At 40.2% G+C, this 27,458-nt stretch overlaps 1 protein-coding gene across 6 annotated transcripts; it reads right to left on the minus strand.

Moving 5' to 3' along the window:
- Positions 1 to 1,006: 1,006 nt before the first annotated feature.
- On the minus strand, positions 1,007 to 27,458 carry RNF20 (ring finger protein 20). 6 transcript variants are annotated; one of them, XM_036260895.1, is made up of 21 exons: positions 26,109 to 26,222; positions 23,300 to 23,374; positions 23,088 to 23,166; positions 20,379 to 20,546; positions 20,075 to 20,222; positions 19,731 to 19,913; positions 16,494 to 16,612; positions 14,337 to 14,483; positions 14,087 to 14,164; positions 13,773 to 13,892; positions 12,476 to 12,655; positions 10,969 to 11,104; positions 10,528 to 10,649; positions 10,040 to 10,410; positions 8,151 to 8,268; positions 7,417 to 7,566; positions 5,310 to 5,522; positions 3,974 to 4,099; positions 3,667 to 3,807; positions 2,367 to 2,468; positions 1,007 to 2,097 (listed from the first exon to the last, which is right to left on the minus strand). In XM_036260895.1, the coding sequence occupies exons 4-21, from the start codon at positions 20,493 to 20,495 to the stop codon at positions 1,921 to 1,923; spliced, it is 2,748 nt and encodes a 915-aa protein (XP_036116788.1). In that variant the 5' UTR covers positions 20,496 to 20,546; positions 23,088 to 23,166; positions 23,300 to 23,374; positions 26,109 to 26,222; the 3' UTR covers positions 1,007 to 1,920. The 6 variants fall into 6 exon arrangements, with proteins under 6 accessions (XP_036116788.1, XP_036116787.1, XP_036116784.1 ...); XM_036260894.1 differs by lacking the exon at positions 26,109 to 26,222 and adding an exon at positions 25,979 to 26,084; XM_036260891.1 differs by lacking the exons at positions 23,088 to 23,166; positions 23,300 to 23,374 and adding an exon at positions 27,322 to 27,458 and having other exon boundaries at positions 26,109 to 26,263.

The following is a 27,458-nucleotide window of genomic DNA, read 5'->3' on the forward strand; positions in this document are numbered from 1 at the left end:
AAGGGAGCATGTGATGTTTTGGAATGACTTCACCATGGGACCCTCAAACCAGGACGTAGACTGAGACAGACAGACACAGACAAACACAGGTGGCCTACATTGCAAAGAGGATGTCAGTCTTATTTTTCTTTAGAAATAGGAAACAAATGTAGAAGAAAGACTGACCCCTCAATTTCTTTATTCATAGTAAAAATTAATATTTAGCACAGTGCCTGGCACAAACCCATCATAAAGAGTTAATATCCAAACCCAAACCACTTGCTGCCCAAGTAGACTGTTTGCCCCCAAACCAACAAAGTGATGCTCAAGACTACCCTGTAAGTACAGAGCAGCAATAGATAGTGTCATATTGCTGACTGCAAATGCAGTGTGTCCAGCAGCAGGGCCTGACCCCATCGTGACGGTGTGTGTAGAGGGGGGACAGGGAGGTGAGGGGGTCGAGGGACCCATGACCTCTTAGATGACACTAAGACTCCCCAGTTAAATTCATTTCTTAACCCACACCACATGACTGAAAAATCATCACAAATCCTGCTCATGATAGGTGGTGACCACGAAAGGACATGAACACTGTCCTTACCCGTCTCCTAGGACAAGTTGACCCAGAAGGGATCTATTTTACATAACCAGTGCCAGAGATATATGACTTCTGGTTGTCTGGTTACAAATAAAACTTAAAATTTAAGAACTTGCAACTAAAAGTGCCAGGCAGCTTTATACTCCCTGGAAAACATATAACAATCTCTTACCCCCCCCGGAAGCTATGAAAGAGAACCAAGAATAATCAAATAAACTATCATCTTTTAGGCATAATCTCTCCCCAGAACAGACTCAATAAAACAACTGGGAGAAAAGTGCTTCAATTAATCAAAGAAATAAATAATTTAATCATAGTTAGCTTCTTAATCTAGTTATTTCTGTTCATGAGAATTGAGTCCTACAACAGCAGGTGTCAATCAACCAATAAAGGCAAATACAAGTTTCAAAGAAAGACACAAACACAAAAGCAAACTGAATCCTGCTTCAGTTTGTAGAATGTAGAATGTAAGGTCCTACAGGAAGATTACAGAGCATCTCCTGGAAAACAGGTATCACGACCTCTGTGGAGATGCTGCTGAGAGACACTCAAGCTCACCCAGGCCTGCCTGTATCCAGTTCCAAGAGCACCCAGATCTCTTTCCCATCTGTCCTGTTCCCCATCCTCCCCAATCTTGATTTCATTTTAATATAAAAGGGGCTACAGTATCTGAAATTAGTAGGCCTCAAGAAATTTAAAGACTTGAGTGGGTAGAACATCCAAAACTTTAATAATTTCAACAAGGAAGGCAGTTCACCTTAACGAGTCCCTTCACTACTGCATAAAAAACGAACTAAGTCATCTCGGACATAATTTCATTAAGGTTTCAAACCATCCAGGAACAAGTAACACAATGATACCATTTTGTAATCTAAGTTACAAAAAGTTTACTACCAAATCAAGAAATGTTTGTGCCCAAAGATAGCTTATTTCTAAAAGATCACAAACACACTCCCCATAAATGGCCACGTGTCTCCTCTGTTCTTTATTTCCTTCTCTGTGCCAAGAATACCAACCTCACTTCTTCATGAGGGATGGACAATCCAGGATTATACAGTGAGCCTGAAGAAAATGTTGAAAAGTCTATAAACAGGAAATAAACAAGTCTGGTAGGGAGACAAATAAGAGTTGTTTGTTTCTAGTTCATTTTATAGCCCAAGACTTGCATTTATCAGTCCTTTCCCCTGATGTCATCCAGCTGTTAGAGAGAACCTGGATGTAAATTCTGTGACAAACAAATAGTTAATAAAGTGCCCTGTAGGCGACAGTCAAGAAGAGGTAGAGGTTTGATGGTTAACGAATGAGTGCTTGTCAGCCAGCCCCACCTCTTCGCCTGGCTTGGATCAACCAATGTAGATGCGATGGAAATCGTTGGCACCAAAAGCAGCATTACACTTGGGACATTTGCGCTGGCGGGTGTCGTAGCGTGTCTTCACACACTCAAAGCAGAAAACGTGGAAACACTTGGTAAGTACAGCATCCTTTTTACGCATGTTGCAACATGGACAGGTCAGGCGTGCCTAAAGAAGAAATAAGAGTCTGAGCGACTACCAAGGTTTGCGATCCTAATGGCTCTCATACATAAGCACACAACAAGAAAATCCACTAAGCACTAAAACAAAAGTATCATCTCCCCCCACCCCCAAATAAACCATTCTCTGGCTACCTTCATGTAAATAAGTTCAATATTTATTCTCCCAGTCTGTTAGTAGGTAACTTCAGGCTCAGATTAGAAAAAAAAAAAGAAAAGAAAAAACCACAAAGCAATCACTGAGGCAGTTTTTCTAACCTTGTAATCCTTAATCTCCTCCATCAGGATCTCATCACATTTGGGTACATTGTCTGGTTTCTTTGTGGTCTCCAGCTTCCGGCGAAGTCTAGAGATGTCCTCCTGTGGCAGGACAGCATACCCGTTAGACACACTACCCCAGACCTGCCATTTGTGAGAAAATTAAGTGCTCCAACTTGAACATTCTGTTGTGGGAAGGAAGTCCTTTCGGGTCCAATTGTCTTTTAGGAATGTAAAGAATTGCAAATTGCAAGATACTTTCTTTTGTTTCAGAACAGGCAACTGTGATCATATCGCCAAACTAGAGTTGCATCTAACTATTGTCAATCCAGTACTGTGAAAACACAGTCTAAGAATTTAGAGGGACTGAATTTTTTAAAAAGATGAAAACCTTGATGGAATACTTTATTTGAAGATAATTAGTTTTAAGCTGAACATAGATTGTATTAAATAATTAACAGATTATGGATAAAGACAGAAAAGCATCATGAGTAACAGCTGACATGCCAAAAATAGAGAAATTGTAGGAGAACTTTATTTTTTTAATCTCCACTCAAGGATATGTTATTACTGATTTTTAGAGAGAGGAAGGTGGGGGGGGGAGGGGGGAGACAGAGTGAAAGAGAGAGAGAGAGATGCCTTGGCTGGTTTGGCTCAGCAGTTAGAGCACTGGCCCGTGGACCAATGAGTCTCAGGTTCGATTCCAGTTAAGGGCACGTGCCTTAGTTGTGGTTCGTCCCCAGCCCTGGTAGGGTCCTACAGGAGGCAACCAGTTGATGTGGCTCTATCACATTGATGTTTCTCTCTGTCTCTCTCTCTCTCCCTCCCTCCCACTCTATCTAATGATAAATAGAAAAATATCATCCGGCAAGAAATAAAAAAGAGAGAGAGAGAAACATCAATGTTAAAAAGAAACATCGATTAGTTGCCTCCCATATGTGCTGACTGGGAATCAAATCCACAAATTTTGGTGCATGGGACAACACTCCAACCAACAAAGCCACCGAGCCAGGCAGGGCTAGGAGAACTTCAAAGTCCTCTAATGTAGGTATGCCACTACTTATTTACTAACTCATTTATGTACTAAGTATTTATTTTATGCCCACTAGGTGCTAGGCACCATAACAGGCTTTGGGGATATAGCAGTGAAGAAAACAGGCTCGGTCTCTTCACTTGAGGAATTTCAGTCAAATAGGAAATGACATACTTAGGACCAATGACTCTTTCATACAATGGGTCATTTCAGAGCTCAGAAAACACCTAACAAGTGAAATGTAAAGAAAAAAACAATTGCTCCTACCTGGGCTCGTTTGAAATTAAACATGTCCTTTTCTTTGGTGACACTGTTCTCCACGATCTCATCCTGAAAATCATGCAACTTCTTCTGAGCCAACTCCAATTGTGCTTTGAGGTCATCTGCAAGCTGGGCTGCCTCCATTGCCTGTGTGGGATGTTTGAATGTCATCTTATTACCTCTTACTACTTCCAGTGAGGCAAACTGTTAACCCAAGTCAAGGAGTAAGGTGAGCCTGTAATTTCATCAGTCTCATACTTATTGTTCCCCTGAGACTATCTGTCACATTAGATTACAGAATAATCAATCATACCTTGCGTTTATTCATCTCTAAGGCTTGGGTCCTAAGACCCAGCTCCTTTTCCCCGGTACCAATGTTGCTTTGTAACAGATGCTCCTTCTCTTCCAATTTCCTTACTACCTGTAACTGGGCATCAACCTTTGAAGAAGAAAATCAGATTTTAACACAAACAGGAAGGGGGAGAAAAACTGACTAGGCTCTGTTAATCCACAGGCCCACAAAAGAGAATGTTAGAAATATCAAACCATTACTGATTTTACCCATGAACCCTGCAAAGCACATGCAAGATTAGGATAATTAAAAGTTTTGTGCTGGCTGGTTTGGCTCAGCAGTAGAGCATCAGCCTGTGGACCAAAGAGTCTCAGGTTCAATTCCAGTCAGGGGCACGTGCCTTGGTTGCGGTTCAGTCTTGGCCCTGGTCAGGGTCATATGGGAGCAACCAGTTGATGTCTCTCTCTCACATCGATGTTTCTCTCTCTCTCTATCCCTCCCTCCCTTTCTATCTGAAGATAAAAATGGAAAAAAGTATCCTCAGGTGAGGATAAAAAAGAAAGCTTCACTTTTAATACAAAAAGTGTATATATGTGTGTGTGTTTACATATATATGTGTGTGTGTGTGTATATACAATGACACACACACACACACACACTGCTAATGGTTCAGAGAGTCTGGGAAACCACGGAAAAGATTCTTCTTCAAATTGCCAAGAACAGAGGAAATTACATTTATCGTCCCCAGCCATACTAATCCTCAAAGCCTGGCAATTCATACTAGAACATGTAAATTATAGCTCAAACAAAAGTCCAAGTGTATTTCTTTCAGAATGGCTAGAGGTTTGAAAGTAGTCTTTTCCTTGAAATTCATGCACAAAATATAATCAAACAATACTAAGGGGTAAAAAGTAAAGTCGAACACCCACAAACTCTGATCCCAACATCCAGAGGTAACTCCTAACCTCTCTTAGTTTTTCTCATACAATTTCTTCCAGAATTTTTAAAAATATACAGCACATGCATACAAAGACATGCATTTTTAACACAAAAGGGATAGTAAAACAAATCACTTAATGATATATTTTAGACATTTTTCCATCTTAGCAGGTCCATCTGTTTAAACAGATACATTGTACTCCTTTGTAGGGATGTATAATTTATTTACCAGTAACCTAATCATGTACATTTAGTTTTCTGTTTTTCCTATTACAAAAAAAAAAAAAATCATGTACATTTAGTTTTCTGTTTTTCCTATTACAAAAAAAAAGACACAATCATTATTTTTAATGCATATTTTCATGTAGAAATTACCCTACTTCAACAGAATTCTGGAAAGTTGTTTCAATCTAATTACCTGAGTCTTCAGAGTCAAAACCTGGTCAGCCAGCTCCTCCTTCTCTTCTTTAAGTAACTTATGGATCTGATTGGACTTGATACGTTCTGACATGAGCTTGAAATTTGCATCATCCTTCTCCCGCAACTGCTGCATCAAACGAATATTTTGCTCCTGCATATCTTCAAAGGCCTGGCCTGTGACATCCATCTCAGAGAGAAGAGCTTCTTCCTCCTAAAACCAGGAGGAAGAACCTTCATTTTAATAGAATCTTCTAAAAAAAAAAATGAGCATAGGAAGCTAAACTTTCTCACTGTCCACTCAGAAATAAATTAACCTAGTAACAAAGAGACACTTAGTTTTAACCTTAGTTTTGTCACTGTGTTAGCCCTAGGAATACAGAAGCCCCATTACCTGTGACCACTGGCACTGATAATTGGTCTGACACCATTAGTCTACCCATTCTCAAAGTCAGTTAAAACAGATAAAAATATTATACATACCAGAATCTAGCAAACAGATCAAGTAGCAGTTGGTTAAGAGAACTTCTAACATAAAACCTCACATTTTCTCAAACTTTTCCATAATTTTAATACTGAATTTAATCTACAAACTTACCAACAGCATTGCATAACAATCTGATAGGTAAAGAACAGTATCCAAAATAGTTTTCTTATATTTGTGTTATTATAAATGAGCATCTTTTCATATGTTTAAGAGCTATTTGTATTTTTTTTCTGTGAACTATGTTTATCTTTTGCCTATTCTTCTATTGGGTTGGTGGTGTTCTTCCCTATCATTTTTTCGGAGTATTTTTATATATTAGAAAGATAAATGCTTTTGTGATAAGAGTTAGAATTTTCTTTTCTGTTTATCATCTATCTCTTAGCTTTGCTAACAGTGGTTTTTGTCAAGTAGAAGTTTTGTGGAGTTTTTTCTTTATAAGTCAAACTTATCAATCTTTTTTTTTTTTTTTTATCCTCTCCCGAGGATATTTTTCCTTTTTTTTTTTTTGTACAGCTAGAGTGGGAGGGAGAGAGAGGAAGGGAGAGAGAGAGAGAAACATCAATGTGAAGGGACACATCGAGTGGCTGCCACCCGCACGACCAACCAGGGCCGGGGACAAACTGCAACCGAAGTACGTGCCCTTAGCGGGAACCGAACCCGGGTCTCTCCGGACCGCAGGCCGACACTCTAACCGCTGAGCCAAACCGGCCAGGGCCAAACTTATCAATCTTTTTGTTCTTATTTTTAGACTTTCATTAATAGCTAGATTTTTTCCACTCCAAATTTTTAGAGAAAATTACCATTTTTAAGATAATGAGTTGTCCTATATAAGAATATAGTTTGTGTCTTCCTACTAGTACTAGAACCTAGAGTAGTATAATTTCCTGATAATTCTTTTCTTTTTTTAAGAAAGAAAAGTGGCAATCAACAGATTTAAGAAGACTCAAAACCCCACTGTTTATAAAAAGAATGTATATAGGTTCTAATAAAGTTCCTCTTTAAAGGTACTTAATGGTCAAGTCACCATTAAAACTACTTTATTTCTCCCTGGTTGGTTTGGCTCAGCAGTGGAGCATCAGCCCACGAACCAATGAGTTGCAGGTTCGATTCCAGCCAAGGGCACGTACCTCAGTTGCAGTTTGTCCCTGGCCCTGGTCAGGGTCATGCAGGAGACAAACAGTTGATGTGTCTCTCTCACATTGATGTTTCTCTCTCTCTCTCTCTCTCTCTCTCTCTTTCCCTCCTACTCTATCTGAAGATAAACAGAAAAATATCCTCGGGTGAGGATTAAAAAAATAAAAGTTTTATATCTTTCTTTTTAACTTTATATTCGTTATACCCCAATTCCAGGCCAGCAAAGAAAGGACAGATTCCCTCAATAAACAATGCCTGAACAACACGTTATCCATTTGAAAGTAAGTTTCATGTCTCACAAATACATGAAACAAAATAGCTGAAGGATGAAAGACTTCAAATGTAAAACAAACAAACATATGTACAGAAGAAAAAAATATTTTAAAGAATGACTGGAATTTTCGAAAGAGTCAATTTCACTGTCAATACCTTACTTGTCAGTGAATACTGACTTCACAAGCTAGTTAGATAGAGAAAGTGAGCCCACCTGCTTAGCCATGGCCAGCTTCTTCTGCAGGTACTCTATCTGCTCCTCCACTGCCCGGATCTTCCTCAAGGCATCCTCATCAGCCATTTTCTTGTTCTCTTTTTTCTCCTTATCCTCTAGATCCTTGAGTCTTTGCCTTAGATCTTCCAACTACAGGAAGGAATCACACAGAAACAAAGAAAAAGCTATGATAAAATTTCAAAACTCAATTAACATTGTGCACAGATGAAGGACCCATCACATCAAAAGCACCTTTACAGAATTATGAAGAGAGATCAATGAAATACTAACACACCACATCTCAACTCTGTTTTAACATCACTCCACGCTTCTATAAGCAACATTTTAGAGGCGTGCATATGTATGTTTCTTTACAATAGTAGTTCACACTTTTTTTCTCTTAGGCCCCCAAATTTTCAGACAATAAGACATTTCCCCCCAAAGTAATCATAAAACAGAACCATTATAACAATGATTTATAAGGGGTAAGGGGGAATAAAAGGTTTAAAAAGACTACTCCTATTCCCAGTAATTCTGATATACCTTACCCACCACCTAGTGGAGAATCTTGAAATCTCTATTTTAGATGGTCTTTGAAAGGGAAAGAAACGTTGCTAAGTCTTAAACACTAAGTTTAAAGATAAAGAAAGAAACTACATCCTTCAGAAGTGTGGAGGAAAATCCCACAAATGAAGATTTTAATCCAAATGACAAGTAACGGCAGACTAGATTACCTCTGCCTTAGACTTCTTCTCAGCTGCCATTAGCTGAACTTTGTCTCTCTGTTCCTTTGGGGCAGAGCGGTACATATCTAGCAGTAGTTTCATCTCCTTTTGGCTCTCCTGTGCCTTCCTATGATGTGGGTGGTAGAGGAAGGGGAATGGTGTAATGAGAAAACAAAGGGCATCAGAGCAAGGGAATTTCAAATTCAGCAAAATATTTTACAACAATTCTACTTTACACTTTATCTCATACATCTAAACGATAACTTTCATGACTATTAAGAGACTTCTGGATATACTCAGTAAAGACAGAAAAGTGAGCTGTATTAATGAATCATTTCTCGCCCTGGCCAGTTTTGCTCAGTGGTTAGAGCATCAACCTGCAGAACAATGACCCGTGGGTTTGATACTGGTCAAAGGCACGTACCTCAGTTGCAGTTCACCCCCGGCCCTGGTTGGGGTCATGTGGGAGGCAACCTTAGTCAATGTGTCTCTCTCACATCAATGTGTCTCTCTCTCTCTCTCTCACACTCTATCTGAAAGATAAATAGAAAAATAAAAAAATATCCTCGGGTGAGGATTAAAAAAAAGGAATCATTTCTCCCTTGAGACCAAGTTCTAAAGTTATTAAATAAATACTTGTGGCCTTTATTAAACAGGCAAATTTCTGGGCCCTCGCTCTTAGAAACTGATATTCAGTAAGTCTTGGCTGAGATTCAGGATTGTATTTAAAGTAAGTAACCCACATGATTCTGGTACCACACTTGAAAAAACACTTGTCTTAAAGACACCAAGAGGAAATGAGGAGAAAAAAGAAAGAAAGTTGAAAGTTTAAAATATACTGCTATTCCTAGATTTCATGGTTAAGTGATTAACCATCAGCCAAAGATGAAATCTTCATCTCTTGTGAAATTATCAAAGCTCTTAACTATACTTTGATTTTATTTATTTTTAATTCTTACCTGAGGATATTTTTCCGATTTTCAGATAGAGTGGAAGGGAGGAAGGAAGAGAGAAAGAGATAAAGAAAAAGAGAGAAAGAGAGAGAGAAACATCAATGTGAGAGAGACATATTGATTGGTTGCCTCCCACACAACCCTGACCAGGGCCAGGGATCAAACCTGCAACCCAGCTACGTGCCCTTGACCAGAATCAAACCCAAGACTCTTTGGTCCACAGGCCAACACAACAGCTGAGCCAAACCAGCCAGGGCTTAACTATTCTTTTATATACCAAAAAAGATCAAACATTTTGAGCACAATGGTCCCTCAAATCCAAACATCAATAAAAGCTCAACAGTGACCAATGGGAAACAAGAAGTAACCAGTTCTACCAGAGCAGTTATTAGTTAAGCAGGAAGAGCAGGGGCAACATGTGAGGTTATGACAGATTCACTGACCTAAAGGTCTTACTGTTTAATGCCTATTGGAATAAACCTCTTAAGAAATCTCTTGAAATGAATACACAAACTAGTTAACTAGTACACAAACTAGTTATCTGCCAGCCAAACAGATCAATATTGTTCAAATTATAGCGATACATATTCTACCTAATATAATTCAAATTACCATTAATGCCAGCAATCTGCCAGTGGTTAATTTCAGTAATTCTCACGAGTGTTTCTTCAATCATGATATACCTTCCCGTAATTTGGATTGATTCATGAAAATAAGGCCACAACCTCGGAGTTTACTGATCCCTGACCACTGAACTGGACTAAACAATAGCCATGCAGGTCATTGTGGCTGTATGCACACTTAATGAAGAGCTGAGACCACATTAACTGTACATTCACTCGAAATACAATTATCAGATAAGCCGTGCTGTCAACCAAACATTTCACGCATGACAGCCTGACGTTAGCTTTTGAGGCAGAAAGTTACTCTAAACATTGCTCTTACTTGAGTTCAATCTTCAGTTGTTTGATAATTTCTGCTTCCTTTTTCCTTCCATCATCATGTTTCCCTTTCTCCTTCTCCTTAGCAGTATCTCTCTCTTTTTCTGACTCTTTCAGTTTCTGCTTCTCTCGTTCTCTCTCTTTTTCCTTCTCCCGCTCTCTTTCTCGCTCCCTCTCTTTCTCCCTCCTTTCTCGTTCTCGCTCCTCCTCATCCCGTTTGGACTTAATTTCGTTGATTTCCTCCTGCGATGCCTTCGATGCGGAGGCCTGGGCTGACGAGTCCTCGGGATCCTGTTTCACCTCTGCAGGCTCGTCCTTGGAGTCCTCGGTGCTAGACTGAGACTGCAGGAGGGCACTGCCACTGCGCAGCCGTGTCTGGGAGGACAAAGAAAAGGAAGGAGCTCATCACTTACAGCAACCACACTGCTTTCCTCACTCGAAAACAGCTTCACGTACTGAATAGCAAATATTTATTCTACTCCTCCCAGTTACCTTGTTCAGGTCAGACTGGGCTTCTCTCAATTTCCGCTTGTACCTCAGGACCTCCCCCTTCAGCTGGTGATTGTGATTCTGGAGGCTACTGATGAGGTGGCGCATCTCCCGGTTTATGGGGCCTTAAATAGAGCAACAGCCATGTTATGAAGAACTGTGACAGGGCAGAGGCACAGGGGAGAAAGGACAGAACACAGGGACCTCTGAGAAATAGGGGAATTGTCGAAAGAAACGGTCCTTCTCAGAAAATGACAACAAAGCTGGCCAATTGTGTTAAAAACAAACAGGCTGTGAATCGAAATGAAGTACAGGATTTGATTTTAGGTTCTTTCGGACTTCTGAGCTCCAGTTAGTACTAACAAATCCTGGGGACCATGTTGCCTCTTTCAAGGAAAGCATCTGCAGCAGCCAAACTGCAGGGAGGAGCAAGAATAAGGATACCTGCTTGTTCATTGGCAGCAAGGGTCTGCTCAAATTCTATCCTCAGCATCTCATATTCCTTGCGGACCTGGGCCAGGGTATCTTCTAGCTGGATCACTTCGGTCCTCAGCTTCTTATGAAGACTAACCTCATCTCGCTACAAAGGAAAAAGAACCAATCAAAAATTCTTATCAAAATGTGGGAATGTCATCATATTCTATTATGTTCCCTAAATTAGATCTCTATGGATCTAAGAGGGGGGAAAAAAGAGCAAGAAAAGAAAGATTACTCTGAAAGTCCCAATTCAATCAATACTTAATGAGCACCAGATGGCTACAAAACACTGATTTGAGAATCAGCAGGATACTAAAGAAATAAAGGAAATGGCCCCTAACTCTGAGAATGTTACAATTTAATTGGGGAAGTAAACAATAAAACAAAATATAAACATATGTAAGATATATTAAATTCAGTTCATTTGACAGAAATATAGCAAAAGACCAACTACTATAAACATTACCTTAAGGACTACAGAAGATACAGAAGTGAACAGATAAATGTGTCTGCCTTTACACAGCTATTAGAAGCTATAATGGCTTGTAAGCACTGAGGCAGGTTCTACCCACTATTCTCCCTCATGCACATAAGACTCCAGCCATACTAACCTATCTTTATTAACATGTTTTTATTGACTTTTTAGAGAGGAAGAAAGAAAGGGATAGAAACATCAAAGTGAGAAACATTGATCGGCTGCCTCCTGCATGCCCCGAACTGGGGATCAAGCCCGCAACCCTGAGCATGGGCCCTGATTGGGAATTGAACTGACTTCTCAGTCCATGGGACGATGCTCAGTCCACTGAGCCACACCAGTAGGGCCACACTAACCTATTTTTATATCTGTTGTTCTCACTGCTATATGCCCGTCTCCTGTTTTTAGCTACCAATAAACTTGTATTTATCCTTAAGATTCATCCTTCACTTTAGCAAGTGGAATCAAGGTTCCAAATCAGATGCTCTGTCTCCTTTATCACTGCATCTGTGGGATGTGCCTCTACTGTACCATCCTGCATTCTAATAGATACAATTCTTCCCACTAGACTGTGATTCTTGACAGCAAGATGCCCACCATCTAGCAAAAACCTACAACCACTCTATAAGTATTTGCTAAATGATTAAGAAATTAATTGCACATGAGAGAATAAAATTAAAAATTTGTGAGGCAGTCACCCTGGCTGGTGTGGCTCAGTGGTTACAGCATCAGCCTTCACACCAAAGGGTCATGGGCTCAATTCCCACTCAAGAACATGTACCTGAATTGCAGGCTGGATCCCTGGCCCTGGTTGGGGTACATGAAGGAGGCAACCAATGGATGTGTCTCTCTCACATTGACATTAATGTTTCTCTCTCTCTCTTCCTTCCACTCTCTAAAAATCATTGGAAAAAATATCCTTGGGTGAGGATTAACAAAAAAGAAAAAATTATGAGGCAGTAAAGCTCATATACAGAAGACAAAGCCAGCTGTTATTACCTCAATGAGCTCCACCTGGCGCTGGTGGGTCCCTCTGGTGCCATGGAGCAGGGTCCGAGCCTCATCCAAGTGCGCCTTCAACTGTAGGCTCTCATTGTAGAGGACGGAGAACTGTGACTGCATGCAGCGATATTCCGGAGTCTCCTTAACCACTTCCTCCACTGCACTCCGTAATTCCACCTTGCAGGGACCCAAAGAAAAAGTCAGAAGCAGAATCTAGCAACTATGCTCTAAGATGATAGACATGAATAAAATCTTAAACTCTGATGTCCTGCACAATTGAGAGAAGCTTTATGAAGATTATGAAGTAGTTCTACCCACTCTAGTTATAGAAAATCTACCCCAAATTAAATTAGACCACTCAAGAGGTGGTGCCTGGTACCTGTATTCTTCCACCAAAGAACCGTTATAATTGATGTGCTCTACATTATGTGTCAACCTAGATCCAAGGAAACCAGAAAAGCACTATGAAATTTGTCAGGTCTAGGGACAGAGAGGAGTCAAATTTTGAAATTTGACAGGATGCTTATTTTAAGAACATCGTTGAAGACCCCAGTCATTAGCTTGTTCTCTTTATTAACAGTCACAGAGAAAAATATTTTTTATATTGTAGCAAAAACAGTTATGCTTCTCATAAGCAACTGTCTGCTTTAATTACCCAAACACTTCAACTGACTTAACTCAGGTTGTTTCTGTGTTCATTCATATATTTACCTAGAAATAAAGCAAATTACAAAAGGCAGGTGGCTATGATTGAAAGCGGAATGGGAGACTTTCAGAATCTACTTTCTTGTCCCCAGGAACCTGGGGAGAGAACATGTCAATAGGCGGAACTGAAAACCAACAGGATCACTGACCAGGTTTCTTTCTGTTTTGGCAGCTAGAAACTGCAGAGCCCAATTCTGTGGCCCACATCTGGCAACTACTGACATGTGAGTGGCGTGCCCACCGGCAGCATGTACAAGTAAAATAGTTGCTATACTTAAAAAGGAACTAAAATGAATAGTATATTAAGCAGTACTTTAAATTTCTTTTTATGGCATCCACTTTGGATCCTCACCCTAGTGTATCCTACTCCTCACTTTCCTCAACAATTCCTAGGGTACTACACCTTGACTCAGTCTATATATCTTTGTAGGTTGCTTTAAATCTTTCTCAGAATGAGGCGGGGTACAAATATTTAAGTAAATATATAAGGAAATAAACAGATATATCAATTTTTCCTCATAAATTATGAGAGTTCACAAGTTGGTCAGCAAAACTGTTTCATTTCACTCCCTTCAAAGATATCGCCTACCTTCAGCTTTTCATTTTGTGTAGTGACCTCGTCAAAGTCTTGCCGAAGTTTCTCCAGCTCACAGTGACGGTTCTGAGCCAACTCTTTGTTCTCCTCAAGCTCTGCATTCATTTCCTCAAACTGCAGAGAAGTAGGAAAAGAGTAAAATGAGAATAAAGAAGAATTTTTAAATCATTCCCATTCTTAAGCTTCCATCTCCACTGACCCCCTCTTCCGGCAAAACCCCACTAGACCACTTGTGAACACAATCCTAAATACCTAGCCCAACATGGATGCCAGGTCAAAACACATGTTCTGAGTGAGCTAGATGTTACCTTCCGAGCATTGATGGTGATGGTGCCTCCATAGAGACTGCTCCCCGCTCCATATACTTTGTAACCTTTCGAGTTCACCTACAGAGAAGACAAGGATTCTTTAGTGAGAGACCCCAAGATTTCAGTCTGATAACCAAAGCACCTTCAAAGAAGTCTGTTTGTCCCCAAAAACTGCTACCCAAGTCCATCCTTTCTGAGTAGACTCCATAAAATGATTCTAGTCTCCAAACTACGATAAAACAGCACTTGCCCGTTCTAGGACTTCTGCTAAGTGTCGGTTGAGTCGCTGTTCCCTCTTTCGAATTTTGTCAATATCCCACTGCAGGTCATCAATCATGGACTCTAGGACAGACACTCGTGACTCAGCTGTTTCCACTTTACTCTGCAACTTGGAGAACTACATCCCAAAGATGGGCATTCAGAAAAATACACACACACAAAAAAAGATCAAGTTAGAAAAAAAAATGCCTTACATCAATACTTTCTTTCCAATGCATGAGTATAAAATCAAATAATAGGTTCTTTTAACAGTTCTGAGTCAGTTACAATCATGAAAACTATAGAAGTCTATAAGAACTCTCAAAAGGAAGACTACTTAAGATTCAAAGATTTTTGTATCTCTGGGAAGTGTCATTTCTCTAGATAGAACAAATCCATCAGAATATGTGTATTTTTTAAGAGATAACAGATAGCATCTTGATTTTATCAGACAAATATTGGAGACAAAAATTCAAATAAATATTCAGAAAAGAAACCTATATTTTTACCCCCAACTTTCCCTTCCCATATTTCCACAAATGATAATCCAAAGAGAACAAAAAGAAAGCTTCCATTCTCTTTAAGCTCAGCTAAGGAAAATCTTGAATCAGATACTATAAGAATACAAAAACTTTTCTTATTCTGTTTGTTCAGGAGCTACATACCAGCTAATACTATCTGATGCTTTAATTGTAAAACATTAATCTATATATATCCTTTGTGTAGATTTAAAATATGGCCCCAAAATTCTTTGACAGTCCTTCAGTCAAGAGATGGCATCACGGTTTCCTTCTCTTGAAGCTGAGTCAATTTTAGTGACCCAGTGGAAATTACACTATATAACTTCAAGGCTATGTCTGAAAGGCTGTGAAGGTTCTGTCTGGGTTCTTGGGACACTCTTTCTCTGAAATAAACCAGCTGCCCATATAAGAAGTCTACCCTGAAACGGTCACATTGGAGAGGCAACGTGCAGGCGTTCCACTGGACAAGTAAGGTGAGTTCCCAGCCACAGGTAACAATAACAGCCAGCCACAAGAACCATCTTGGACATCAGCTCAGTTGAGCAAAGCAATGTGCCTCTCCAGTTTCCTAAAGCTAAGTGAAATCTGGGAAAAGTCTAAAAAAGGCAGGCTCTTTCATCCTGATAGCAACTTGTCTTAAAATATGACCAAAAAGTAACTCTATTTTTATTTACTACCCTCCAATTTATTTATGAGCACTGCTATGAAGGCTGATGAGAATCCACATGTACTGATAAACATCCCAGATGATTCTCATGAAACCAGCCCAGCAGGGACCTTCATCCTGGAGTTTACAGGGCACAATGAAGAACACAGCCTTTGAAGTAAACAGATCTACATCCAAATCCTAGCTCCATCACTTTCTGGCTGTGTGCCCTCAGACCAGTGACCAACCTCTTTGAATGTGTTTCCTCAGCAGTAAGATGGGAGTTAATATGTATAAATTATCTAAGTACTAAGCACTGAGTAAACAGTAACTATTAACTTGTCGATAAACATTAAGAGTTTGGTGGCCAAACTAAGGTAGGTCAAATTTGAGTAGGATATCTTTTTAACTAAACTAAAATGATAATCAAGACAATGAGAAGAGTCTCATAAGGACTATCATCATTTAGGCATTTTATATAAGTAAACAATACCCAAATCTTGACATGATTTGGTCATGGCACCATTTGTGTCCAAGTATGGACTGAAAAACCCACATTCCTCAGGTTCCTAGGCCATCAATGATGCAGAAATTCCTACTGTCCCATTCTCAGACGAATTTCTACCAACCCATTCCTCAATAACATCCTACATGGTCTTTTATATTTGGATTAATTCGTTATTAGGGGGATCAGTGTGTTGTTTTGCAAAACCCCACCTGACAGGGCATCTTCCTAAAGACTAAGATCCTAACATGTCTGTTTAAACACAGGCATAGTCAAGGAGAAACAGTCAATGATATTCTTCCTTTTGCCTATCCTCAGAGTGTGATTTCTCAGAGCTGACTGCTTTGACCTGTCCTGCAGGCTCTTCCGTATAACAACAGGCCTTCCAGAGTAAGACACCTTTGAAGCACTCAGAATTCTGAGTCAATGTCTGCCACTGGAAACTAGAACTACCACCTCTCCTTTCTGGGCAAGTACCTCCTGCGACATGGTGCGATGCTTCTCCTGAAGGAGGTCTGTCAGCTCCTGTAGCCTCATGTTCTCTTGTGCAAGGAAGGAATTCAGCTCCTGCACGGCTTCCTCCACTATCAGATTATCTGAGGGAGAAGAACTCTAGTTTAACATCTATAGTGTCAAATTTGAGAGCTGCATATCCCACCACAGCATTAACATAAAATCTCAATTTATTTTCCAGAAAACTGCAAGAATTGGTCTGGCTTTTATTATCTTCACAAGACAGAGTAATTACCCAGAGGTTAGATGACCTGCTTAAGGAAATGATCACAGAGCCAAGGTCACTTAACTCTCATCCCTTTCTATAGAGTCAAAATGTCCTGAGAAAAGAAATGGGGAGTTTCTATAACTTTATTCAGGTAAGGAACAATTATAAAAAAGAACCCTGAATTGTAAAAGACAGAGGTATCTCTAGTCTGTGAGACTTGATAGCAATAGGTTCTATTTTATGAGGCTATCACAAATTCGTGTTATTCACTAACATCAACAAGAAGCACCTCTGTGTTGGGAGAGAAAAGGGGGCCAGGAAGCAGAAATTGCCTTGTTCAAATGAGCACCTACAAAGTCATAAAGAATACAGTTAAGAGCATAGAGTTACTTATCATATTCTGAAATACCATGCTACAGATACTCCTGAAGCTCAAAAGCCAAAATGTACAGTACTATTTACAAAGAAGGTAGGCAATCTACAGAACTAATTACACCAAGTTAATGTTTACATTGGAATCACAAATACAATAGCTGAAATCCAAATGTTAGTCAATGAAACCAGATACTCTCAGGATATATAGCCCTATAGAGACAGTTATCAGGAAGAAAAATTATGCTTCTCATACCACCCTTTGGGAGCGCTCTTAGAAATACAATATGGAACAGGTTGGTCATGTGATGATTTTTGTGGTTTTTCCACCAGGATTGCCCATCAGAATCACTTGTGAAACTTTTAAAATTAGACACTTCCCTAGAATCCATCTCATACCTACTAAATAAGAATCTCCATAGGTAGGGCCAAAAAAAGAGTAATGCTTGAAAACTCGCAAAGTGATTCATAACCCAATTTAAGAACTAGGGATTGAATTTTAGTCCTCTTAAAATCCTCAGGTATTGAGAAAAATAGAATATAGTAAGAGTTCAATAAGTATTTAGTGAATTAATAAACAAGCTGATCCATGCTCTTTTGAATCAAGGACCAAATAAACATGAGGGGAAAATGAACTGCCAAAAGTTATAATTGATGCTACAATTCATACACTATACATCTTTCTCTCTTAGAAAGCTCAGCTTATCAATGGCAATTGCTCTTTACATTATAAATAGTAGCTTAGCAATTGGTAACTTGTAATTCATGTTATTTTAACTTAAATCCTACCTTAAAATGCAAACCATCAAAAGAATTTTAAAGTTTAATATACTACTCATTTTAGTTCCTTTTTAAATACAGCAACTATTTTATTTGATATTCATTTATAAAATCAAGTTTAACATTGACATAACCTTTGCATATGGCATATTACCTGTGTATAATATGTATGTGGTATATACCAGGATGCATATGATATATCAATGTGGCTTATTACTAGGATTTAACAATACCATCTAACTGTTCAAGTACAAGCAAGGGAGAAAAAACTAACACACAGCTCAGTTTACATTAGGTGACCGGGCGGATTTATGGCCATTAATTCACTATTAACTAAGCATCCACTAGATACCAGATACAGTGCTAGACACTGGAGAAACAAAGAAGAGTGAGCCAAGGTGCTGCACCAAGACAGAATTTAGCTGGGAACACACAAACAGATATAATATGTGAATATAAAAGTCTGGGAGGATATAAACCGCGTTGTTTATAATGGTTATCTTTGTGAAGTGAAATGGGAGGACTTTTATATTCCACACTTTTGTTTTTCTAATTTGTATATCCTAAAACAACCATCTGTTATCCAAATAATAAAATACAGAAAAACTCATACTAATGAAAAAGAAAAAAAAAAAAACCCTGCCCACTAAATATTTGATCACAAATCTTTTATATGCCTCTTCTTTTAATTCTGTTGATAATTTGGCCCAACTATCCTCAATAATCAAAATTAGAGTAATAGACTTTGTTGGTGTTGCCAAATGGTTAGAGCATTGACCCTCACACTGAAAGGTTGCAGTTTTGAATCCCAGTCAAGGGCATGTACCTGGGTTGCAGGTTCAATCCCTGGCCCCAGCCAGGGCACGTGCAAAAGGCAACCAATCAATATGACTAATATCTATGTTTCTCTCTCTCTCTCTCCCTTACATTCTCTCTAAAAAAAAATCAATGGAAAAAATATCCTCAGGTGAGGATTAACAACAAAAAATTATAGAGTAATAAAATTCTTATTTACCCACCCAATAGTTCGATCTCCATTACATTTAGCATATTTCTTTCAGAAATAAAAGGTTAAACAGCTTAATGATAATTAGAGAAATTAAGGTATTAAAACTAGACCATAATTATTATTAAGTATATAATCAAAGCATTTAATAAGATGTATCCTAACTAAACAAATACTTTACTATACAAATACAAATTTCTGTATTAATACTGAATAGTAACATAATTATTTCAAATAATACTTTTATTCTAGACACTTTTCTATCCATATAACATTTTGTTTTATCTCTTTAAACAGAGACCATCTAACAACTCTAAAACCTGAGCCAACTCTTTTTAAAATTATCAGAAATAACAGAGAAAAAAAAACAAGAGCATATTAAAACTGATTCCCCAACTCATAAAACTGACCCTTTGAAGTAAGAAATCAGTATCCAATCAACAAAGGAAAATTTTAAAAATATATAATTACCAATATTTAAAATATTTATCAATAATAAATGACAATACTACACAAATACCCAGAAACAGAGCTATTTCCTAAATAACAACATTAATTCTGCTACTTATAAGAGTGTCTAATTAACAGAGCATCAGAATGAGGCTGATAAAATCTTTTCCTGAGCTGCTTATGGGACTGTCACGTGGCTCAAAACATGAAGCATTCATAAAAGACGAACATGCCACACCAATGGCATCACCGGTAACAATGAAGACTAGGATTCCCAGACGTTTAATTAAAAATAAATATGTAAGTTTGCAAAGTGCAAATCAGCATGCAAAGGTGTGTTCTTATTCCTCCCCCTCTGCTCCCCATCTCCTGGCTCTTGCCTCACCTCCACTATTCAGCTTCCGGGATAAGAGCTCCACTTTTTCTTGCAATTTATCATAAACAGTCACAATCTGGGACACAGCTCGGCGGGAGGACTCCACACGCTCCTGCAGCTGAGACTCTATCTCTTCACTGGAACTGCTGGCCAAAGTAGCAAGGAAAGAGAAAGCTGGCTCCTGCCCATCCCCTGGAGGACATGGGGAAAAAAGAAACCCCCTAAATTATTCAACTGGAAATATCAAAATCGATTTTCTCCTCAAATGGAGAGCCTCAAAGCAAGGCTCTTCAAAAACAAAAGAAAAAAGAAAAAAAATAGCCTACAGTGGTAAGTCCCCTACAGATACTTGCCTCTGTCTCGGTCATCTTTCCGTTCCTGATTGCTATCAGAGTCCGGTTCTGGTTCGGGTACAACGAGGGCTTTTCTTTCCGTGAGTAGGTCCCCCAAACCCTGCTCCAGATCATACCGTTTAAGGATGATGCGGATGTTTTCATCAAACTGGAGAAGATTAGGTCCAGTTATTAAAAAAACAAATCAAAAGGACACAAATTTGGTAGTTATGAAAAAACAAAGACACAATTTTGGAAATGAAGAGAATGCTAAGGAGAACAAAAATGCTCAAATAAAAATCTGAGCAGATGAACAGTTAGCTACCTGACTCCAGTACCGGTTGACAATCAACAGCGAGGCATCGTCAGTGGCCTGCCTTCGTTCCAGTTTTTCAATGTGCTCGCGGAGCTCATCTTCAATGGTCTGCCGCTGATCCAGCATTTCCGCCAGCTTGCGATTCTTGGCTTGCAGTGTCCGAATGTCTGATTCCTCCTGCCCCAGGAAACCAATCTTATTAGTCTCCACAATGAAATTAGACAAATTAGCTGTTGAATTCAACAAGCTCTCATTGGTTAATTAGTTATTTCCTATGGATAAAGCTATTCACTTTAAAAAAAAAATTACACAAACAGATAAGAACTAGTAGGGGCAGAAGAAATAAAGGTTCTATGATGATGGGAGGAGAGAATGGTACACAGAATATACTAGAACCTCAACCTCACTCATTTCACTGTTGTAGTCACACATGCACGTCCACAACGTACCACTACTGAGAGGCCCCACCATCCAGCTAGATCACCCTCTACCTTGATCCATCATCATCTATCACATAGGCACTGCCCTGCATTTCTTCAAGACTTTGGCACCTGGTTTCTTCTCTACCCTAGCCCCTGCCTCAATATACGTGTGCACATGTACACGTGTGGACAAGCCACATCCTTTAATATCTAGGCTGTCTTTTGAACTCCTTAAGTCCAATGATTATCTCCTCTCCTGTGCTTCAGCCATGCACTTCAAAAGCTACATCTTGGACTTTTGTCTAGAACTGTGCCACATCTTAAATGTTATAGTCCAACATCTCATTCCCCAAATAAAATCACATCTTTCCAGAAATTTCATGCCCTTATCACAATATACCAGCCAACTAGATCTCTAAAATGTGAATTCCCGCCTTTCTCCCTGTCAGTCCCGTCTCCACTATTGTCCCTACAGCATGTTCCTTCACACTCCTGCCTATCAGGCTCCTCAGCTCTCTGCCCTAATCCTTTTACAGTGATACCTCGGTTCTCGAACGCCTCGGTTTTCGACCAAATCGGTATTCGACCAGGAGATTCGAGAAACTTTTGTCTCGGAATCCGAACAAATATTTGGAACTCGAACTTCCGAGATGAGCCGAGTTGAGCCGAATGGCGTTCATTCGGCCCAGCGCGCCTTGCTTGCGTCATCAGTGTGAGTGCAGAGAGAGAGTCACGCTTTGTGGAGTCACGCTTTCCTATTGGGTTTCATTGCTTCGGTTCTCGAACAATTCGGTTCTCGACCGTCCTCCTGGAACGAATTATGTTCGAGAACCGAGGTATCACTGTATTTCACCTCTGCAAACAAACCCCAATCTGAACTAATCCACATATCTGACTATTCCATTCCTGTACGCAGTATGCTGAGACTTCTAAATAAGGTCATTAAACCAGGGAGAATGCTGCCTTTATAAAATAAATTCCTAACCTGAAGAGATCTTGGAATTTCTCTGCAAGTGTTTCTTTCTTTAACAAAGGAGCTACCTCCTATTCTCCATCGAGACAATATCAAACTACCAAGCCCTGCCTCCTCTCACGTCATACTAAGCAGATGACTCTGTTTCCCATTTTAAAGAGAAAACAGAAGGCATTAGATGGAAGGCTCAATTCCTCATCTCCTGACCCCTTCACACTGCTTACCAATTTACGCACATATTTTTAAAACCTCAACATGTGCTCAGAACCCCATTATCTTCCATTTCTACAAAAACATCACTCCATCAGTAATTCCACACCCCTTTAATATCTTTAACTTCTCTCTCTAACTCCTTCCCTAGGATGGAGTGGGGCAGTATTCCAGGCAAAAAAACAGGACTAGAAAGAGAATTTTTACTTTACCTAGAAATTAATGAATGTTTTAAGGTAAGAACTGTTTACTAGAGTACCAATTTCTTGTTTTACTTTTCTCTTCCATTTTGGTTACAACATTCTTGATATTCCAAAAGAGTCAATAGTTTCCCAATGTACCAGTTCAATAATATTGTTAATAAACGGTATCTTCGACCTCTTTTCTGAGCACTTCTTCCCCTTCTTGCTCTAACTGAAACCTGGATGAAAATACCGTGTCCCCAAACGTTTCTCCAATAGTGATTGTTTCTCTCCCACACCCCTTAAAGCTCTGGGTCTGAAGACACGTAGGGGTCCATCCTCCTTGTTCCCCCTCCCACTTCCAGGTCATCATCCCACCTTCTTCCCTATAACCTCCTAGCTTGACAGCTCATGCCATTGGTCTGTTCCACCTGCCACCCTGCCTTGCTGCACTCGTCTATAAATGCCCAGGTCACTTCCCTACATTTCCTGAAGATTTAGCACCTAGATTATCATCTCTCTGCAATACTATTTCTGTCGGAGTTCTCACTGATTTAAATTTCCACAGTGGTGATCTTTCCTATACGTACTGGACCAAGTCACTGACCTCCTCTCTTCCAGTGATCTTGTCCTCTACTTCCCTCACTCACCAAACTCCGATAGTCTTATTCTTGGCTGTACCTGCATGTTCTCCATAGCTCAATTTTAAACACCCATTCTCCACAATTACCACCTATTTTCCAATTCACACTCTCTAGTTTTCTAACTCTAACAATTCAACTCCTCCAGGATCTACAATCCATTAGCCCTACACTTTTCTACATCCTTTACTCCTCACACTTCTTCAATTCCTTCTTTATCAAACTTAAATTCCATGATCAGTCATTACAATCACACCCTTTTATAACCTTTCTTCCTTCATCATACTTGCCTGGTAAAAACCCCAATCCTGGTAACATCCAGCTGGCCACCTATTCCATGCAGGCCTACATCCATGCAGCTGAATGCCACTAGAAAAAAAGAAAGCACCATGCTGATTGCTCTCACTTTCAACTCATGATCACAAAATTCAAGGTCCTCAGTGCTACTCAGCAACCCTACTCCACCTCTCTAGTTAATTCTCTCAAGACAACTACTTCATACCTTCTCCTGTCTCTTCAAACCTCCAAAACTTCCTCCCCCATCCTCACTCTCAGATGAGGCTTGCTTCTGATTTCACTGGAAAAAGAAAAAGAAAAAGAAAGAAAAATAAAAGCAACAGAAGAAAATGTCCACATCTATCTCCCATAACTACAACTACTGACTTGTCTATATCTATCCCCTTCCTCCTTCTTGTTGCTAACTGTCTCTGGATAAACGGTCTCTGCTCTAGCTAGGGCCAATTCCTCCACCTGTGCATTACATTACATTCTCTCTCACCTATTCAAGGTAATTACACCAGTAACTGTCTCTTCTTTCTGCTACATCATCAATTTTATTTTCTTTACCTAATCATTTCAATCAACAGATAAACATGCTACATCTCCTACTTAAAAAAACAAAACAAAACAAAAAAAACCCTTTCCTCGACCCTACATTTCCTTCTGGCATTTTCTTTGTTCTATTTTACATCAGTACTCCTCCAAAACATTGTCTTTACCCTCTTTTCCTTAATTTCTTTCATTTTATATTCTCTTAAGCTCACTGCAATCAGGCTTCTATCATCACCATTCCACGAACACAGTTCCTGTCAAGTCTCCAGTGAACTTTATACTGCTAAATCTACCGTTCAGTCCTCCCTGTACTCAACCCATCAGCAGCACCTGATCAACTCCTTCTTGAAGCACTTTCTTTACTTGGCTTCTGAGACCTCACTCTCTCTGGTTCTCCTCCTACTTCACTGGCCCCTCTTTTTCTGTCTCTTTGGTTAGTCTCTTCTTATCTCCTTGACATCAAAATATTGCAGTGCTCCAGGGCTCTGTTCTCAGATCTCTTTTTTTTATCTATGCTCATTCCTTAGGAGAGGCTTTAGTCTCATGGACTTATTATCTACAAAATAATTCCCAAATGTACAAATTTAGTCTGGACCTCTTCCCAGACTGCATATTACTACATCTAACTACCTATCCATTCAGAGTTCTAATAAACATGTCAAACTTACATGTCCAAAATTAAAATCATGATTCATGCTCCACAGCTCCCAAAAATCTGCTCCTCTCATACTCTTCCCTAGCTCAGAAAGTGGAAATGCCATACTTCCATATTCCAGGGGTCATCTTGCCACCCTTCTCTCATATGCTTCATCCAATCCATCAGCATCCCTTGTCAACACTACCTCCACAACGGTCCAAGCCGCCATGACCCCTTATCAAGATTATTGCAACAGCCTCCTGTAGCAGACACTTTAGTGACCAGTACCATGTCCTGTCTGCCTGCCTGCCAGATTTCAGCACAGCCATGGTGGACAGCTCCATTCACACTGCCAGTGTTCCCCCTTGAAACACACTTTGGAGTCTTAGTTTTTTGTTCCACAATTTCAGCTGGCAACCTTGAAGTACAGAGGAGTTAGTGCTTTCAAGGGCAACCTTCAACGCTTTGGGTCAGGAATTAGTAAATATATGCCTAGGCTCCTCACCCGTAGAGAGGTAGAGTGAGAAGGGAAAGAGGGGACAACTTTTTGTTAACTGAACTCCTGCTTAAAACCCTGGCTCCTCTACAGTCTATTCTCCAAACATAAGTCAGAGAATGTTATTCTCCTGCTTAAGACATTCCAATGGCTCCTCACTGTCTTCCGGATAAAGTCCCAGATGGTGTGTGTGCTCTGTGCTTCTCTTAGAGGATGTGGTTATTTCTTTGAACAGCACATGTCCCACTCTATTCTAACAGCCTGTTCCCTTGTCAGTGCCACCCTACAAACTGTAGTCTAGGAGCTATGCTCAGTGTAAAACAGTGTGTGGCAAATAACAGATGCTTAACAAATATTCATATTTACTGAATGAATAAATGTCCTTGATATACATGATGTGAGACAGTGCTAAGACAAAATCACCTTCTGGCAGCACTATAGAGTAGTTGAACCCCAGGCAGACTCAGAAATGACACTTCATCAATTTATTCTGAATGTTCCCATTATTTTCTCTAATCTTCAGCCTCAATTCAAATAAATAGCAGATATGGTTTCGTAGGCAATACAAATGTAAAGCATTGTAATTCTATATCCCCATGGCTGAGTTCCAAAATACACTCTTGATCTGAATCCAAACCTATTATAGTGAGCTGCTGATGTCTAAGAGACACGTAACATGACTATTAGCTTTTCATGTATAACAGTCTAATGAAAACATCAACTTCATAAGAGCAAGGACGATATCTATTTTATTCACTACTACATTCATAATATCTAGCCCAATAATAACCATTAATAGCTCAAATATACTGAGTACTTACCATATTAAAGGTACTATTTTAACCCTTAATAGGAACTTTCGTTTCATCCTTTCAACAACCCAATAAGTACTTATAAGTACATTTTGCAGACAAGAAAATAAGAGGCACAGGGCACCTAACACAAGGCCATGTAGCTAGAAGTGATGGAGCCCAGGCAGGCAGGCCTCAGACTCTGACTCTTCACGACTCTTTCCATGATTTTGCTACATTACCACTTGGTACCTGGCATCTAATTTTTTTGGTGAATGGAAAATGCGCAGTTCCCCACTGCTAAATACATATAATCAATGCGTATCGGGCACCAGAATCTCCAGAAAATATAAACACACCTTTGAAAATAAAGATCAAATGTCAGTATCTCTTATTCAGAACAGACCACTACATCATTTCACCTACTTTTGGCTGTTTTATTTCCCTTTTCTTTTCAAATCAGTTCCCCTTATTCCAGAAGGCTTCCAAAAATTCTTACTTTCAGGCTGTAGCTGACAAAAGAAAAGCACACTCTCAGAGCATTGTTTCCACATACCGTTGAAGAGACACCCCCGAGTTTAATTGTTTCCACTGTGGTTCCTGAATCTTCAACTGCTGTCTTCTTCTCGGGAGGCACAGATGTGCCAGCCTCTCCGGCCACTCTTTTATTTCCAATTCCTGACATCTTGGTACAAGATGATAGCTGTTTTCCTGGAAGAAAAAAAGAAAGAAACTTAAGTAGGATGTACAAGGAGAGCAACAATAAAAAGGGATGCCCTGTGATGGAAACACTAGCCGTTCCTCCGGCCAACCTTTTAACCTGGATCCACACCATTAATTCCACACCAAGCAACACAAACCCCAAATTCCTCTTGGAAAGAAAGAAACTGCAGAAGAAGAGTCAGGGCTGAATTTACACAACTACACATTTCTAAATAGGATGCTAGTAAGAAATAATGGGTAAAAGATGAAAAGACCAAGAAAAATGTCAGAAAGCTCACTTCCTAAAATGCCAAAATCTGAAAGAAAACAAATAGTTTGATGAGGACTGAAGCTATTCCTACTGCGTTGGAAGAACCACAGAGCTGAACAGAATTCTGGAAGACGTCTACTAAGTCGCAAATATTGGACAAGTCATTTATCATCTCTGGGCCCGCATTTCCTAAGCCAGTAATAAAAACGGTAGCATATGCTTCCTATGCCCCTTCTGAGGAATAAGTATAGAAAAAACTTAGCATCAAGCCTGACATGAAGTATGCACTCCGAAGTGCCACCTCTCCTTTTTATATTTGCACTTTCTTTCGCATTTCCAAATGTTCTCCCCATAGTTTTCTGCAACCCTGAAGAAGCTAGCCCTGGGTGCGATTCCAGTTCTACCTTTTAGAGAGCGTGCTGCCTTGAAGGAGGGCGTTCTCCTCGAGCTTCATGTTCCTCCTATGGACAAGGGAGGCGAACACAGACGTCTGCCCTACCCGTCTGCCAGGGTGCCCGAGCTCAGAGGAAGCCGAGCGGGCGCCAAAGCACTGCGGTGCTTCGGGCAGCGGCCCTGCCATCACCGGAACCTAAACTCCCTCCCGCTCAAGCTCCAGGAGGAGGGGTCTCGGGCAGCAAGCCGGGCCGGGCCTCGCCTCGCCGGAGAGGAGACAGTGGGCCCGGACAAGGGCCCCGGCTCCGGCACAGGCAAATGCAGGCCCGGCGGAAGGAGGCCCGGCCGGCGGAGATCCCCGAGGGCGCGCACAACCCCGCCGCACCCTCGGCCCGGACCTAACCTGGCGTCTTCCAACTCGCGTCGCCCGGGAGCGAACTCGCGGTACTTATCCACCAACGTCCGCGCAGCCCTCCCACCTCTCACCCCTGCCCGGCAGGCGCAGACCCGCGGGCGCGGACCCTGCGGAACATCCGGGAA

The sequence above is a fragment of the Molossus molossus genome, unplaced genomic scaffold (assembly GCF_014108415.1).
Source record: "Molossus molossus isolate mMolMol1 unplaced genomic scaffold, mMolMol1.p scaffold_m16_p_14, whole genome shotgun sequence".
Lineage (NCBI taxonomy): Eukaryota > Metazoa > Chordata > Mammalia > Chiroptera > Molossidae > Molossus > Molossus molossus.